Source organism: Lutra lutra, chromosome 6, assembly GCF_902655055.1.
Source record: "Lutra lutra chromosome 6, mLutLut1.2, whole genome shotgun sequence".
Taxonomy (NCBI): Eukaryota; Metazoa; Chordata; class Mammalia; order Carnivora; family Mustelidae; genus Lutra; species Lutra lutra.
Genome location: NC_062283.1, coordinates 81526355 through 81543412, shown reverse-complemented (window position 1 = coordinate 81543412; position 17058 = coordinate 81526355). Strand labels below are relative to the sequence as shown.

Below are 17058 nucleotides of genomic sequence, written 5' to 3'. Positions count from 1 at the left end.
AGTTTGCCTAAGAATAAGATACCTTAATGTTTGACATTTTTATTACTTCTATACATTTTTATTTCTGGTTTAGGTATACTAATTTAAGAAATCCAGGGCTTTTGTTTTCCCCTATAAGCAATAAGTTAATATTGGTACATACTTAATATTCAACAGGAAGAAAATGGGAGTGCCTTACCTGCTTTGGCAAAACCTGTTCCATCAAAATATGTTCCTTTCTGAGCATTAGCAAAACATGTTCCAACATGGAAGCTGGAGGTTGGCTGTTCGAGGTCAGCAGGGGCCTCCACCATCTGAAAATTCCTGATGCAGCCATCAATGCTGTAGGTCACCTAAATATTCAGGTCAGAAAAAAACAAATATCAGGTTTTACCAGAACTTTGCCTTTAGCAATTTGTGGGGATGCTGTGTGCTTGCAATCATTGGCCAGTTGTCTTAAGGTAGCCTCCAAACTACCTGGAGCTGTACTATCACCCCAAGCTCCCCACAAAGGGTGCAGAGAATCCTGTGCTGTGCTTTTCCACTAGGATGTATCTTGCCTGTGTCTATATTGTTCTGATATTCTAAATAGTGTACACTGTGTCTCTAATGGGACCTCTGGTTTGCAGAACTATGTGCTCCATGTGAATATCATAACTTTTAATTAGTCTCTTATGCTGGATCTGGTCCAAGATGGTGTGATGTAGGAAGATCCTGAACTCACTTCCATGGACCCACTAAATCTATAACTGCTTATGAAGCAATTCCTCCCATAGAAGAATCGAAGGCTGACCGCATAGCACAACGAAAGGTAAAGAGAATGGCAAGAGACATAGCAATGAAAGGAACCTCCACCCCCAACGCTATGAATAGCAGTGATGAGGGATAGTGCTGAGGGACTGAGAACAGATTCCTCTACAGAAAAAGAGCAACTAGTACCTAAAAGGTTCAGCTCCAGAAATGGAGCTGGGGAGCTGCTGGAACTCTCTGGGTCAGTGGTCTGGTCTAGTGAGAACCATGATTTATGTTCCCCTCTACCCCCCCTTTTTTTTTAAGATTTTATCTACTTATTTGACAGAATGAGATGCGGAGGGAAAGGGAGAAGCAGGCTTCCCACTGAGCAGGGAGCCTGATGTAGGGCTTGATCCCTGCACCCTGAAGGCGGATGCTTAACAACTGAGCCACCCCGGTGCTCCTGTTCCCCTTCCATGTTGATAGCATGGAGCACAGCAGGAGCCCTTGCTGGCCTATTGCCTCCATAGATTACACCAGCTCCAGCTGTCCCACCAAGATGACCCCAGGGTGGTACACACTGGGACACCACTGGTCAGTGCTTCCTCTAGCTCCAGCCATCACACCAAGATTACGCAGGAACAATGCATACTGAAACACTCCAGGCTGCTATGTACTTGAATATTACATGTGAACCTCATGGTAACCACAAACCCCAAACATATAATAGATACACAAAAATACAAAGAGAAAGCCAGCCATGACACTACAAAGAGTTGTCAATCACAAAGAGTTCAATAGAAGAAAGAAATAGAGAACTACAGCAACAATGAGAAAGCAATTAACAAAATGGCATTAAGTACATATCTAATTATGTTAATATAAATGACCTAAATGCTCCAATCAAAAGACAGAGTGGTAAAATGAGTAAAAAAAGCAAGACCCATCTATCCGTTATATACAAGACACTCACTTCAGACCTAGAGACACTTAGAGACTGAAAGTGAAGAGATGGAAAGAGCTATATGGTGCAAATAGAAGAGAGAAAAAAAAAAAAGCCAGGGCAAGGGTATCTATAATTAGACAAAATAGACTTTAAAACAAAGACTAACAGGAGACAAAGAAGGACATCACACAATGAAAAGGGATCAACCCAGCAAAAGGATGTAACAATTGTAAATATCTATTCACCCAATATCATAGCATCTAAGTACATAAAGCAGATATTAACAGACATAAGAGGAGAATTGACAGCAATACAATAATAGCAGGAGATTTTCATACCCCACTTATATCAACAAATACATCATCCAGGATGAAAATAGGGAAATAGTGTCTTTGAAGGACACACTAGATCAGATGGACATAACAAATATACACAGAACATTCCATCTCAAAACAACAGAATACACACTCTCTTTAAGAGCAAATGAAGGGATGCCTGGGTGGCTCAGTGTGTTAAAGCCTCTGCCTTCGGCTCAGGTCATGATCCCAGGGTCCTGGGATCGAGCCCCACATCCGGCTCTCTGCTCATCAGGGAGCCTGCTTTCTCCTCTCTCTCTCTGCCTGCCTCTCTGCTACTTGTGATCTCTGTCAAATAAATAAATAAAATCTTAAAAACAAAAAAAGCAAATGAAATATTCTCTAGGATAGATCAAAATATGACTGAAGAGACTGACATCATTTGCATCTTTTCTGGTCACATGGTATAAAGCTAGAAAGAAGTCACAAGAAAAAATTGGAAAAAAAATATGTGGACACTAAACAGCTTGCAACTAAACCATCAGGTCACTGAAGGTATTAAAAATGAAAATGAAAATACAATGGACACAGCAAAATCAGTTCTAAGAGGGAGATTTATAGCAATTGATAGGCCTACCTCACGAAAAAAAAAATCTCAAGTAAAAAATCTAACCTTATGTATAAAATAACTAGATAAAGAACAAATAAGAACAAAAGTGAAGAGAAGAAATGAAATGATAAAGATCTGAGCAGGAATAAATGAAAAAGACAAAACAATAGAAAAGATCATGGGGTGCCCGGGTGTCTCAGTCAGTTAAGTGTCTGCCTTCGACTCAGGTCATGATCCCAGGGTCCTGGGATAAAGCCCTACATCAGGCTCCTTACTCAGTAGGGAGTCTACTTCTCCCCCTCACCCTGCCTGCTGCTCCCCCTACTTGTGCTCTCTCTCTCTGTCAAATAAACAAATAAAATCTTGAAAAAAGGGGCTCCTGGGTGGCTCAGTGGGTTAGGGCCTCTGCCTTCAGCTCAGGTCATGATCCCAGGGTCCTGGGATCGAGCCCCGCATCGGGCTCTCTGCTCAGCAGGGAGCCTGCTTCCCCCTCTCTCTCTGCCTGCCTCTCTGCCTACTTGTGATCTCTGTCTGTCAAATAAATTAAAAAAAAAAAATCTTGAAAAAAAAATCAATGAAACCAAGAGCTGGTTCTTTGAAAAGGTAAACAAAACTGATAAACATTTAGCTGGACTCACCAAGAAAAAAAGAGTACCCAAATAAAATCAGAAATGAAAAAGAACAATTGATACCACAGAAATACAAAGGATTATAAGAGACTACTATGAAAAATTATATGCAAGCACATTGGACAATTTAGAGAAATGGGCAAATTCTGAGAAAGATACAATCTTCCAAAACTGAATTAAGAAGAAACAGACAATCTGGAGAGACCAATTGCTAGTAACAAAATTGAATGTGTAATCAAAAACTACCAACAAACAAAGTCTTAGACCAGGTGGCTTTGCAGATGAGTTCTACCAAACATTTAAAGAAGAGTTAATATAATATACAGAAGATTATATAATTAATATATAATTCCCCTCAAACTATTCTAAAAAAGTAGAAGAGGAAGGAAAGTTTTCAAATACATTCTATGAGGCCAGCATTACCATGATACCTAAACTGGACAAAGATGCCACAGAAAAAAGGAGAACTATAGGCCAATTATCTCTGATGAACATAAAAGCAAAAAATCCTCAACAAAACATTAAAGCACATTTCATGGCATATTCAAAATACAATCAAGTAGGACTTATTCTGGGGATGCAAGAATTGTCCAACATTCCAAAACCAACATATACTACCTTTAACACAATGGAGAATAAAAATCATTTAATCCTCTCAAAAGATGCAGAAAAAATATTTGATAAAATTCAACATCTGTTAATAACAACTCTTAACAAGGTGGGTTAGGAGGGAACATACCTCAACATAACATAATAAAGGTCATATATGAAAAACCCAGAACTAAGGTACATAGGGTGAAAAACTGAGAGCTTTTCTCTAAGATCAGGTTCTAGACCAGGATGTCCATTCTTGACACTTCTATTCAACATAGGACTGAGTATCCTAGCCACCACAATCAGACAAGAAATAAAAGGTGTCCAAATTGGTGGAAGAAGTTAAACTGTCATTACTTGCAAATCACATACTATACAAAAAAAAAAACCCCAAAAAACAAAAAACCCTTAAAGACTCAGCCAAAAAAAATTATTAGAAAAAATAAATACAGTAAAATTACAGGATACAAAATTAATACCCAGAGATTGATTGCATTTCTATATACTAATTTAAAAAAGTAGCAGAAAGAGAATTTAGAAAATTCTCTTGCAATAAAAAAAAATAAAATACCTAGGAATAAACTTAACTAATGAGGTAAAAGACCTGTACTCTAAAAACTGTAATGCACTGATAAAAGAAACTAAAGATGACACAAACAAATGGAAAGATATTCCATGTTCATGGATTGAAGAATTAACACTGTTAAATAAATACTGTTAAAGCATCTACAGATTCAAGGCAATCCCTGTCACTTTTCACAAAAGTAGGACAAATAATACTAAAAATTTACTGTATGGGACCACAAAAGATTCCAAATAGCCAGAGCATTCTTAAGAAGGAAGAACAAAGCTGTAGGTACCACTTCTAGATTTCAAGGATACTACAAAATTTTAGTAATCAAAACAGTATGACACTGGCACAAAAGTAGACACGTAGTTCAATGGAAAAGAACAGAGATTCCAGAAATAATCCCACACTTATATGGTCATTTAATCTAAAACAAACAAGAATATACCATGGGGAAAAGACTGCCTCTTAAAAAAGGTTGCTGGGAAAGTTGGACAGCAACATGTAAAAGAATGAAACTGGACCACTTAACACCATACAAAATGAATATACTTCAAATGGATTAAAGACCTCAATGTGAGACCTGAAACCATATAACTCCTAGAAGCAAGCACAGGCAGTAATTTCTCTGACATCAGCCACTGCAGTATCTTTCTAGATATGTCTCCTTAAGCAAAGGAAACAAAAACAAAAATAAACTATTAGGGCTACACCAAAATAAAAAGCTTTTGCACAGCAAAGGGAACCATCAAGAAAATGACAAGGCAACCTATGGAATGGGTGAAGATACTTGTAAATGATATAGCCAATAAGGGGTTTATATCCAAAATGTATCAAGAATTTATGCAACTCAACATGAAGAATAATCCAATTAAAAATGGGCAGAGGATATGGGTAGATAGTCTTCCAAAGAAGACATACAGATGGCAAGCACACACATGAAAAGATGTTGAACATCATTAATCATTAGAGAAATATAAATCGAAACCACAATGAGATATCCTCTCACACTCTCAGAGAGGCTAGAATCAAAAAGACAAGAAATAACAAGTTTCTGCAATGATGTAAAGAAAAGGGAACCCTCTTACACTACTAACAGAAATGTAAGTTGATAGAGCCACTGTGGAGAACAGTATGGAGGTTCCTCAAAAAAAATTAAAAATAGAACTACCATATGATCCAGTAATTCCACTATTGGGTATTTACCCAAAGAAAGCAAAAACACTAATTTAAAAAGATACATGTTCCCCTTATGTTTATTGCAGAATTATTTACAACTGCCAAGACAGGAAAGCAAACTAAGTATCTATTATAGATGAATAAAGAAGATGATATTTAAATATAATGGAATATTACTGAGCCATAAAAAAGAATGAGATCTTTCCATTTGTGACAACATGGATAGAGCTAGAGGGTATTATGTAAAAGAAATAAAGTAGAGAAAACAAATATCATATGATTTCACTTATATGTAAGATCTAAAAAAAAAAAAGAACCCAAAACAAATAAATGAATGAAAAAACAAAAAGCAGAAACAGACTCATAATAACAGAGAACAAATTGATGGTTGCCAGGGGGTGGAGGTTGGAGGATGGGCAAAATGGATGAAGAAGAGTGGAAAGTATAGACTTCCAAGAATGCAATGAAGAAGTCACGGGAATAAAAGGAATAAAAGGCATAGGGAACATAGTCAATGATATCACAATAGCCTTGTATAGTGCCAGATGGTTCTATACTTGTTGTGAGCATAGCATATAATGCATAAATTTGTCAAAATACATGTGTACCTGAAACTAATGTAACATTGTGTGTCAACTATACAATTAAATAAAATTTTAATTAGCCGCATATGTTTCTATTAATAGTTTAGTAACCTTACTAAATATACATTTTGTCATAATCTAATTTCCAATTCCATTTGGGAAGGAGCATTAAGTTCGGCTTAGTGCTTCTTCCTTAGGAAAGTCTAATGAAAGCAATGAACTCTTTTCTAAGAAAAAGCACATGCACTTAGAACTTGTAAGTTTGCATGAAGCATTTAGAGTTTAGGGGCCATAAAAATAATGCAATCATACTGTGCTCCACTCTATTTCATCTGGTTTTAGGGACACATGATAATCACTCTTGCCACTCTCCAGAGACTCTTATTTTGATAGGCCTGGGTAGCATATCCAAAAAGTAAGAAAGGAACATACTCCTGATCACCCACAAGGGGAGCCAAAGGCTGAGAATTACAACTATGATGAACAGAGGTCTTTGATGAAGAACAGTGCTGCATTATCACATGATCTGAGTATAGAAATGTAACACATTTCTTTTCAATATATTCTCCAAAAACACTGATTCCCCTGTATTTCTTAAAATCACGCTCTCCAAAGGAAACCAGGACACACAGTCCGACAAAACATTTTGTGAACACTGGTTGATAATGTGAGAACTTTAAATTTTGAATCCTGTACTGTATTCTAAACACTGCAGTGCAATACTGGACAAATGTAGTTTAAGTAACCGCATCTCTCAATATTTGTGAAATCTCTAGTCCTGAAACAATACCATCAACATTATCTTCCTTGTTTTCTAGTATTCCTATATGCTTAGTACTCTCCCAAACACTTTCAGTGTATTACCTCATTTAATCTTTAGAGTAATCTTGTTTGTTTGGTACTATTATCCTAGTTTACAAAAGAGGGAACTGTGTCAAAGGAAGATTAAATAACTCGCTGCAGACCACACAGCTAGTTAATCATTAAGTAGCTGTTCAAACTTAGGGAGTCTGGCTACAGGGTCCACACTCTTTGGTGATATTACCTCTCCTAGTCAAATGTGTCTAGAAAACCTGTCACTTCTCCGAAAAGATGATTTCCTATTCACCTCTAAGTGGTCAGGGGCTAATATGATCTAATAATTGAACATACATACATGACTCAAGTAGTTATTTAATCCACACACACACAATGAATAAATTAGACCCTTACTGGACCAATTCTTCGGGTAGTGTAATTGATGGGTAGCCCACCAACATACAGCATTCCCACAACATCCAGGATATCCGCTTTCTTGGGGCTGATGGTTCTGTTGGAGGCATCATCCACATAAATAATTCCTTCTTGCTTAATTCGCACGATCTTAATCTACAAAAAGAAGAGGAGTCCTTAAAGCCAATCATGGATAAATTTCAATTACGCAGAGTGTAAATGTAGGAACTTTTTGGATCTTCATCAGGGAAAAAAAAAAAATGAAAGAATTTACTAAGTGCCTAATATGTGTGAAACCCATAAGTGAAATTAAACCAGTTTTTACAGACTATTCCACACTCTGTCTTTTCCATGACTACCATCTCCAAAAGGGTACAAAATCATCCTGGGTGAATTTTAGATTAAAGACTTTTTGAGAGGTTGCCAAGGGAGCCCATGTATCAGGAGGCATGCGTGTTGCCAGCAGCCTTGCCGATCGGGAGCCCTGTCTTGAATTAAGTGGGTTGCAAAAATTTTAAACGTGCATTCGTTTGAGCAAAGCCTGGTCTCCGCCCCCCGCCCCATACAATTTCAGACCTGCTATATCACTCTGCCTAATAGGCACTTCTCCCTCAGAATGGAAGGGACACATCAAGGCTGCACAGCCATTTCCACAGCAGCCTAGATCAGTACAAAGGAAGGGAGGAAGATGGCCAGCTCCCTGATGCTGAAATTTCAGTAGTGGGGTGAATTCTCTTTGGGGGCAGGGCAAAATCGGGGGTGTCAAGACTGGCTTGGGTGTAAAAAAAAAAAAACTTGAATCTGAGTTTAGGGAAAGGAACGTGTGACCCAGTCTAATGCTGGAGTACAACAATGGTTTAAAATGAATCTACATCAGGATTAGAATAATTAAGACCTCATTTTACATTTACCTATTTTGGTTTGGGAAGCAATTGTTAAAAAAACAAATTTTCAAAAATAAATCCCTCCTTTCTTAATCCCACGTGCATTGTGGACCTACAATATGTCAGTTTTTCAAGTGTCATGTTTATTCCAGAGAGGAGAATGAGCCTTAATGAGAGCTCCTTCATGAAGATCTGTATTTGCCACTTATAAGTTCCCAGGCAAACAGGAAGATTCCGTTTCTTATTTCCAAGATAACAAGTTGATTGGCTTTGCATTTTTATTGTATTTTTTCAGGTTCTCTGCCTTTCTATAGGATATGCCAAGGCACAGTATGTTAATATATAAAATCCAACACCTAATAATATCAAACTCTCAAAATTAAACATTTTATTGGTCTGCCAAGGGAAGCTTTACTGAATAGGTGATCACAGGTGCAGAAAGAAATTCTGAGTTTTTGTTTTAATCAGGCAGTATATTATCAATTTGCAGTCATGCCAAAGAGGACAGTAAGCTGGCAGATGAGCCTTCTGTGCCCATAATAGTACAAGTTTCTGGGTGTAAGGCCAATGTTTCAAAAGTTGTTCCAAATGGCTATCGGTGGAAATGCAGCCCTAGAGCCCTTTAAACCTGATCCAGCAGATTTTCAGACTCTTGGTTTTCACAGACCAGTATGGGGTATGATGGGGGAGGGGAACCATTAGGGCCCATTTTTGTTTACCAGCTTTTAAGTTTGTCAAATATTATTTCATAAAAGAGAGGCCATTTTAGCACCTCAAAAGGAAGAAAATGTAATCTCGGAGTAAATATTACTCCTTTACATGGATGACATAGAGCTTTAACATTAACATGCTCCATCGTCTCCCATTTCTCACTGAGAGTAGCAAAAATGTCTTCAACGACCTGGCCGTGGCGGCGGGGGGGGCGGGGGGCGGCGGCGGGGAGGGACAGATGTTTGTGAACCACAGCTGTATAGCAATAATGGCATCTTGTGATACCATGATGAAACCTGTGAGTGATTGAACATAAACCTGCCCAGGTCTGATTACACTTCCCAAGGTTGGGCTGTTGTCTGGGGCACCGGCTTTATCTTTAGCCTCAGCTGCATCAGAGTAGCATCGGAGTCAGGATCGGCCCTGGCAAAATTGTATCTGCACCAGGGGAATGCCAAAGGCTGCCACCCAGCTTCCCCCTCAGGGAACACTGCCGCCTCCCACGGGCTATTATTACCTTGTGCCACTGACCGTCGTTGATTTTGGTGGGGATCATGGTGTTGGTGTCCCCACTTCCCAAGTCATAACTGAAATAGGGCAATCCATTTCTCAGCTGAACGGTAGCAAAATCCGCGTGATTAATCCGAGCCATGTAAAAGAGCAGGCCAGATTCAGCTTCAGTTCGCACTTCAAACTCGATTGTGAGGCTGGGAAATGAAAGCATGCAAAATGAAACAGAGAAACAAAGGCATTCTCATTCCGAGATTAAGTTGCCTCCGTGGGTGAATTTTCATAAAGGCCAGTAAAACGTTCTCTGAGAGGAGGACTTTCCAGGTGATTTCCAAATCCACTTTTCCTGCTGACTTCCAAAACCGAGCTCCTCAGGCTCAGGCCAATAGAATTGGATTCTCTACTGTACTCTGTGAATTAAAAGGCTTACCGCGTTAATGAATATGCATAGTTGATTAAAACTTGAATCAGCGCATATACTCAGTACTTGCGTTTATCAGTTTTTTCCCAATATCTCAGAAGAATACATACCGATTTTTAACTTTGGTGTCATCAAAGGCAATTGCAATGTGGCTGTTTCTCGAAAGCCCAAACTGTTTGCTTCCTATCAAAAGAGCTGGTTCTGATTCTGTTCCACAAGGACCCTGCAAAATTACCCAGGAGAGAAAGAGGAGATTATGGGCTCCGCTTTTTAAAAATTTAATCCTGTTATCTAATTGTTTCTTCTATTTTCGCTTAATGTTCTTGTGTAATCTTACTGAAGCTCCTTAAGAAGAAAACTGGTCTCTTACATATCTCGGTACTTTACTACATAGTAGGCACTTCCTGTGAAATGTTCAGTGAGTGGGAATCCATCTTCTTATACTGCACCCTTGACTTGCCAAATCAATGTGCCCAAAAATATTTATGAATCAGTTCATGTTTTCATTACCCTCTAAGGAAAAAAAAAAAACCAACTGTTGATGTTTATGAAAAAAACTGGAATTTCTTTTTCAGGTTTACTTTGCTTATGAAGAGTTATACTCTTCGAAGATGGGACAGGGAAAATGACAAACTAGCCACCAAATTAGAAGAGTAGAAAAATGTGTTCCTTCTGGCCCTCTCCATTTCTGTCTCCCACTGTATTACTTTTTCTCGAAAATTATCAGTCTACTAGAAGGCTTCCATGAATTTAGACTTTCAAGATGGTGTATCTAAACTTGCAAGTCAGGCCGTTCGGGCCCTGAGCCAGTTGCTAGGCAACCCAGTACATTTTTAATGTAACCCACCATATACCATTTCAACTGTCACTGTTCAAAGATCCACTTCCTGGGGTTCTTAGGAGGGAGAGCTCGGCGCAGGGCTGGCTTACTTGGTTTAATGCTCTGCTGTCACCATCTTGAGTTTCTTAATACTTTTTTGAAAAAGGGGCCTTGTATTTTCATTTTGATCCCAGCCCTGCAAATGACATAGCCAGTCCTGGTTGGCGGGACTGTCTTTGGCCAGTGTAACCCTTAGCTCAGTAGATAATCAAGGCTCCTCAAATGACTGAAGTTGTAATTCCTTCCTCTGTTCTCTGTTTTCACAAAAGCACTTGAAGTACAGGCTGCTTCTGCAGGCTTTGAGAACATGCCGTACACGAGAAAATAAATAACCTGCATACTCTCAAACAACACATCTGTTTTTAAGATCTGCACTTAATAGCTCAGAATGGGCCAGTGCCCCCGAGAGCGCTGACTCAGCAGAGGTTCCCAAACCGCCCAAGGCAGGCTTTTGATGCAGAATGTTCTTCTCAAATAGAAGATGAGATGAATCATCAGTGCACAGGACATTCTTACTTGATGAGGAAAGGCCTTGCTCTCTTTTCTCTGGAGCTTAGTCAAACGGAGCACTCTGCCACAGCAGGTAAAAGGCTTTAAGTGTTTGAAATGCTATAAAATTGGTCTTCATGGAAGTATTCCCTTCTTGCTTCCCCAGGAGATGGTCAGTTATAAAGAGCAGATTGTGGCAGAAATTCACACGGATATGCAAAAACCCAGTGGGTAGAGCAGGAAAATGCTATTTATTCACACGGCTGAATGGCCTCTCTTGGAATCAACATGTGGCCCCTTTCTTATTACACTGCCTGTAAAAAGAGCCCAAATGGAAAGGCTTTGGTAGCTTAATGTCTCAGCTGGCAATGATGTCATTAATAGAATCGGGATCATTTATCAGCCTCTCACCCTATTTCCTGGCACCCACATTAGTGGCCTGCAGTCCTCCTCTGAAATCTCTAAGAGAATCCTCCCTGCTGTGAGTCCCTCAGGGGCAAAATTTGGCTAAAACATTTCTAACCTGTCAGCTCTGAAATCTGGGAAATCGGAAATGTCAGCGGATGCTGAGGAATTAGGGAACCATGATGTGTGGCGGAAAAGAAAGCCACCAGCAGGTTGTTATTGTTAAACGTTGTGGTCACCTGTCTCGTTACTACATATAAATATTAATAGAACTTTTCTAATAGAATTTTTAATGATCCAAGTGGAATTACAGAGATTAGGTATTTTATTGGCAGTAGCTGTAGGTCATGGAGAACTTTGGTCTTTATGTATTTTGGGCACTGAGGGCCCAACGCCATGAGACGCTTGCTTGCTGGTGGGCTGGACAGAGATTTCCAACACGGGTCCTGAGCCGATCAGCAGTTTTCTGTCACATCCTGTCAGATCTTCAAGAAGCTGAAGACCCTACTTACATTATTTTAGGAAAATCTTTGACGAGGAAAGGACAGGGACTTTGTGAGGGTTCTTTAAGAAGCACTACATGACATGGCCACTGGAAATTGAGGAAGAAGACTACCTCCCCGAGGGGCTCCAACCTCATTTTTGTAACAATTAGACCTTGAGCAGCAGGTAGAAGTGGTGGCTAATAAAACAGTGTCCTCAGACCATCCAGTGTTGTGGAAGAGAGTGGTAACAAACAGGTCACTCTACTCAGTAACCTCAAAGTTTAAATCCCATATGCTAAGTTCATTGTATGTTAAGGACACCCAAATTGAGGTTTTCTATCAATTTGCAATAGGATGAATATTATGGATGTTTTTTGAATAAATCATCTATCACCTTCCTTCATAAAATAGGCAGTTGGAAGAGGACTGAGAAATGCTAGGAGAGGGGGATTTTGTATGTATGCATTTTTGGATTTAAACGGGAAGACAATTTCTCAGCCTCTTTTCTGGTCATGTTTTTGGTGGAGGTGTAGCCCTCTCCTCCCACTTGGTTAAAGGCAAAAAGGACTGGATCTTGCCTGTTCTGCCTCACTTTCCCCAGGGTGAATCTGAAACCAGGCCTGACTTGGGACACAGGTTTTTTTGTGTTTTTGCCTGGGACTACTTCCCCCCCTACTCCCTAGTGCCCCTCACAAGGTCCAGCTACTCCTCCTGCTGCTCAAGCATTTTTTTCTCCCCTCTAATATCTTAAAGGGAATTTGTAAGATGGAACAGAAAGTACCCCATGCTTTGCAAACGAATAAGGTGATCTTATTTTTTCAATCTGCTTCCTAGCAAAATCCAAGCTAAGGAAGAGGGATATGAGAAGAAGGTCTTCTTCTTCTTCTCTCTCTCTTTTTTAAAAGATTTTATTTATTTATTTGACAGGCAGAGATCACAAGCAAGCAGAGAGGCAGGCAGAGAGAGGAGGAAGCAGGCTCCCTGCTGAGCAGAGAGCCCCATGCAGGGCTCGATCCCAGGACCCTGAGATCATGACCTGAGCGAAGGCAGAAACTTTAACCCACTAAGCCACCCAGGCGCCCCAAGAAGAGGGGTCTTCTAATGAGGTAATTCCAAGGAAAATTTTTCTTTTTTAAATTTTTAAAAAGATTTTATATATTTATTTAAGAGAGTGCAAGCATGGGGAGGGAGAGGGACAAGCAGACTCTCTGGTAAGCAAGAGTCTGTGGGGGTGCACGCCTCAATCTCACCACCCCAAGATCACCAACTGAGCCAAAAATCAAGAGTCTGAAGCTTAACCAGCTGAGCCAAGCAGGTGCCCTTCCAAGGAAGATTTTAAAAAAGCATGATGGTTGCAAGACAAAGTCCTCCTCCAAGCTAATGTGAGCTTGAGGGAAGGCATCATCTTTATGGAGGTGATACTTTACCTGTATTATTTTGGAAACACTTGTCTTTGAAATGTATTAAAACAACAATAAAAAAACACACACATACACACACAAAAAAACCCAACACAGGCTCATCAATCTCAAGACGTTACAATCTTGCCACCTTGTGGCGACTCTTTGAAGTACTGCTAGTGCATAAGGGGAAAAATGTGATCTGGAGGACAAGGTGTGCTTGCTTGTCCCAGGACAAGTTGTGGGCAGATGGGACTTGCTGGGGGATGAAGGCGGAGTCTGATGGTGGCAGTGCACGTGCTGATCAGAGCAGTGGCATAGTGGGAGAGGGAATTCGCACGTAGGCAAATGGGTAACAGTGAAAACTTTTTCACCTCACGGTTACTCCATCTCAGGTCCGAATAAAGCAGTGGTCATTTCCAACTGCTGTTCGTTGGCTGACATTTGGACATGAGTTACTGGCTTGAGGGTAGCCTGTGACTGGTAGGCAAGCATTCCTTGAGTTCAGATTGGTGAGAACAGGGATTTAAATTGCATTTATCAAAACTGGCATCTTTGTTCTTGAAAGCAACGAGTGATGAATGATCATAAAAACTGCATCATTTTCTTCTTTCACGAGTCAGTAATCCCTCTAACAAATGTGGGCTAAAATCACATCTGAGATGTTGGAGGTTTTTTGGTGATGCTCCTTTTTATGGATGAATACTAAGTGGAAGACACTTTTTACAGCACTGACTTTAATGTTCTGAAATATAAAATCCCTGCTCAAGCTGTTTATTGAGAAAGTGAATTATGTTACCACCCTGCACGCGAGCTCTTTTGGTAAATATTGGCCATTTGCAGTAATATTTACACACGAACACCCGAATAGCGATTTCTTGTGGTAGGGAAAATGGGGGCTTTCCCTTTAAATACGTATCAGTATCCAACTGATTCATCCTTTGGCACGGACTGTGCTTAGCTTTTAAAGTTGTAGTATTAAAGCTGTTAGAGAAATAGCTTTCCTTTGCTCTATTCTTTCCTTCTCTTCCACTTCTTTCCCTCAACTCTCCAGAGCCCTTCACAGCACAGCAACTCTTCATGGCTATTTTTAGTGTTCACATTTCAGATTTCAAGGTTCAAAATTCAACTTTCCAATGAGCTTCAAGTAAAAAAATAGAGCGAGTTCACTATATACAAATCCGCATGGGCCATGCTGGCTCTAAAGATTTGGTCTAAACACCATATACACCTGCAGATGGTGATCGTAGATGTCTACAGTCCTTTCTAACCCCACCCACCATCCTCCCTGAGAAATCCCCACAAATACAATATGTAGGCATATTTAATGCAGCTCTAAATGGGCCAAGGAAGAAGAGAAAAGCATAAAGGAAAGATGGGCTACCACACTATCAAATGAGATAATGTACATACAATGCTGTCTGATGAATGACATTCTGGCATGTATTATGATGGGGCTGACATGGTCCATTTCACAGGGCGGGGCTTTCTCAGGGAACTCTGAAAGGGCGCTGGGGTCTAGCGAATGCCGTGCTCATGGTGTAAGACATTGGCGGGGAGGGATGTGATGGTGTAAAGGAGAAGAAGAAAGGAACTGAGAATAGGGGATGGTTCCTGTCTGCTCTGCTAGAACAAAGAGAGGATAGTTCCTATGTCAGGGATTAACTTGGAAGCTTGAGTTCTTAACTACATTCTTACAGTCTAAATTCTGATTTTAAAAAGGGAAGAATGGGCATTTGGGTGGCTCAGTGGGTTAAAGCCTCTGCCTTCGGCTCAGGTCATGATCCCAGGGTCCTGGGATCGAGCCCCGCATCGGGCTCTCTGCTTCACGGGGAGCCTGCTTCCTCCTCTCTCTCTCTCTGCCTGCCTCTCTGCATACTTGTGATCTCTTCCTGTCAAATAAATAAATAAAATCTTTAAAAAAAAAAAAAAGGAAGAAGATGGTGAGAATGGAAAATGATGTGACACTTGAGCTATAATAGCCATATCCTATTGGAGTCTGAAATGGTTGAAACATGGAATCCTCACTCTCTTTTTTTTCCTGGCATTTGCTTTCCCACTGAAAGTGTGACAGGCTAACTATTCCCACAGAAGAATGATGGGGTGTTATTGTGAGCCATGCAACGTGCTGGGTGCTTTGTATCATTTATTCCCTCGCGATAATCCTTGCAGGTAGATAGCATCCTCCTTATTTTTCAATGGGTCATCTTACATTTAGAGAGGACAGGTAACCTGTCAGAGTCCACTGAGTAAAAGTAGGTGGGCTATGGCAGGGCAGACTGGCAGGCCCAGTTCTCAGATCACTGGAGTAAAGGGTCAGTATGCATCCTTAGTGATCCCCAACTTGGAGGGATTGAGGGGGGCCATTCGCCACATTGCACTTGCCCAGAGGGGAAATCAGCTATCCAATGGAATGCTACAGAGGAATAAAGGTTGAAAGCCTTTCCATTTATCTTTTTTAAAAAGTTATGAAAACAAAATACATGTAAGAATTTTTTTTAGATGATGAGAATCATCTCTAGTCCATACTCCATCTGCTGCTAACATCTGATATATTTCTTGCAAGGGTTTTTTAATGCGTTTTTCTATCTATTGATGTAGATGTGATTATGCATTGTGTATGGTTTTATATCCTGTTTTCTCCATTTCACATAATGTCGCATGTCATCATCATTTTGTATTGTTTCAACGGAAAGATTTTATGTACAAGAGTGTGATGACATATTAAACTTTGTATCTTATAGACCTGTTTTTACACTTCTAGGTACCATTAATCATTTTGTTTGAATGGAGTTTAATGGGACACCCTGCCATGTTTCCAATTTTCAATCTTGAAAGCTAGTGGGGTGAGTTTGTAACCCACACTCCACACTTTTCCTGACTGACATCCACACATACTTGCTCACTCTGTCATTTACATTAATGTCTGATTCCTCAGATCTGCTTCTCCATCGCTCCCTTGCTAGCAATGATGATACCGTATTCATTTTTTCATTTAGGAGGCTCTTAAAAGATTATTTGTTATAAATTGTCCAACCTCTAACTTTTAGTCATCTTTAAAAAGCACACACTTCTCTCCACACAAAGAACTAAAATAAGAGAAAGAAATCAAATGAAAAGATATGTATAGTTCCAGGATCTGAAACTGTAAAAACATAACTCAGTAGGGATGGAAATTCTAAGAAATGTAATTATGACCACATGGCGTAAATAACTATAATGTGCAAGAGAAGGGGAGATAGCTGTTGGAATTTAGATACCTGGGTTTTAGCACCAACTATCAAAAATGTGTGTGATCACAGCCCATGAGGTATGTTCTAGCGCTTTGTTTTCCCATGTGTAAATTAAGAGGCAGAATCTTCAATTCTCTCCTAGCCCTGATGTTCTCTGAGTCTTTGTACATGAGCCCTCAGGACTGTCACTCCATTTCTTTTTTGCTTTTGTCTTGTCTAAGTGCATGCTCTGTTTTGGAGAAGTTAAAACATACACTACTGAGAGAAAAATGGAAATTGGAATTAGAACAGAAGGTTACAGGAAAACTTAA

The 17058-nt window shown here is 39.9% G+C and overlaps 1 protein-coding gene across 1 annotated transcript in view; it reads right to left on the bottom strand.

The window, feature by feature from the left end:
• The window catches only part of LAMA2 (laminin subunit alpha 2), a 672905-nt gene that overhangs the window by 12145 nt on the left and 643702 nt on the right, over positions 1-17058 (bottom strand). The window contains 4 exon segments of the mRNA XM_047732179.1: positions 179-332; positions 7330-7485; positions 9442-9631; positions 9966-10078. Of these exon segments, the coding sequence (XP_047588135.1) occupies positions 179-332; positions 7330-7485; positions 9442-9631; positions 9966-10078 (613 nt within the window).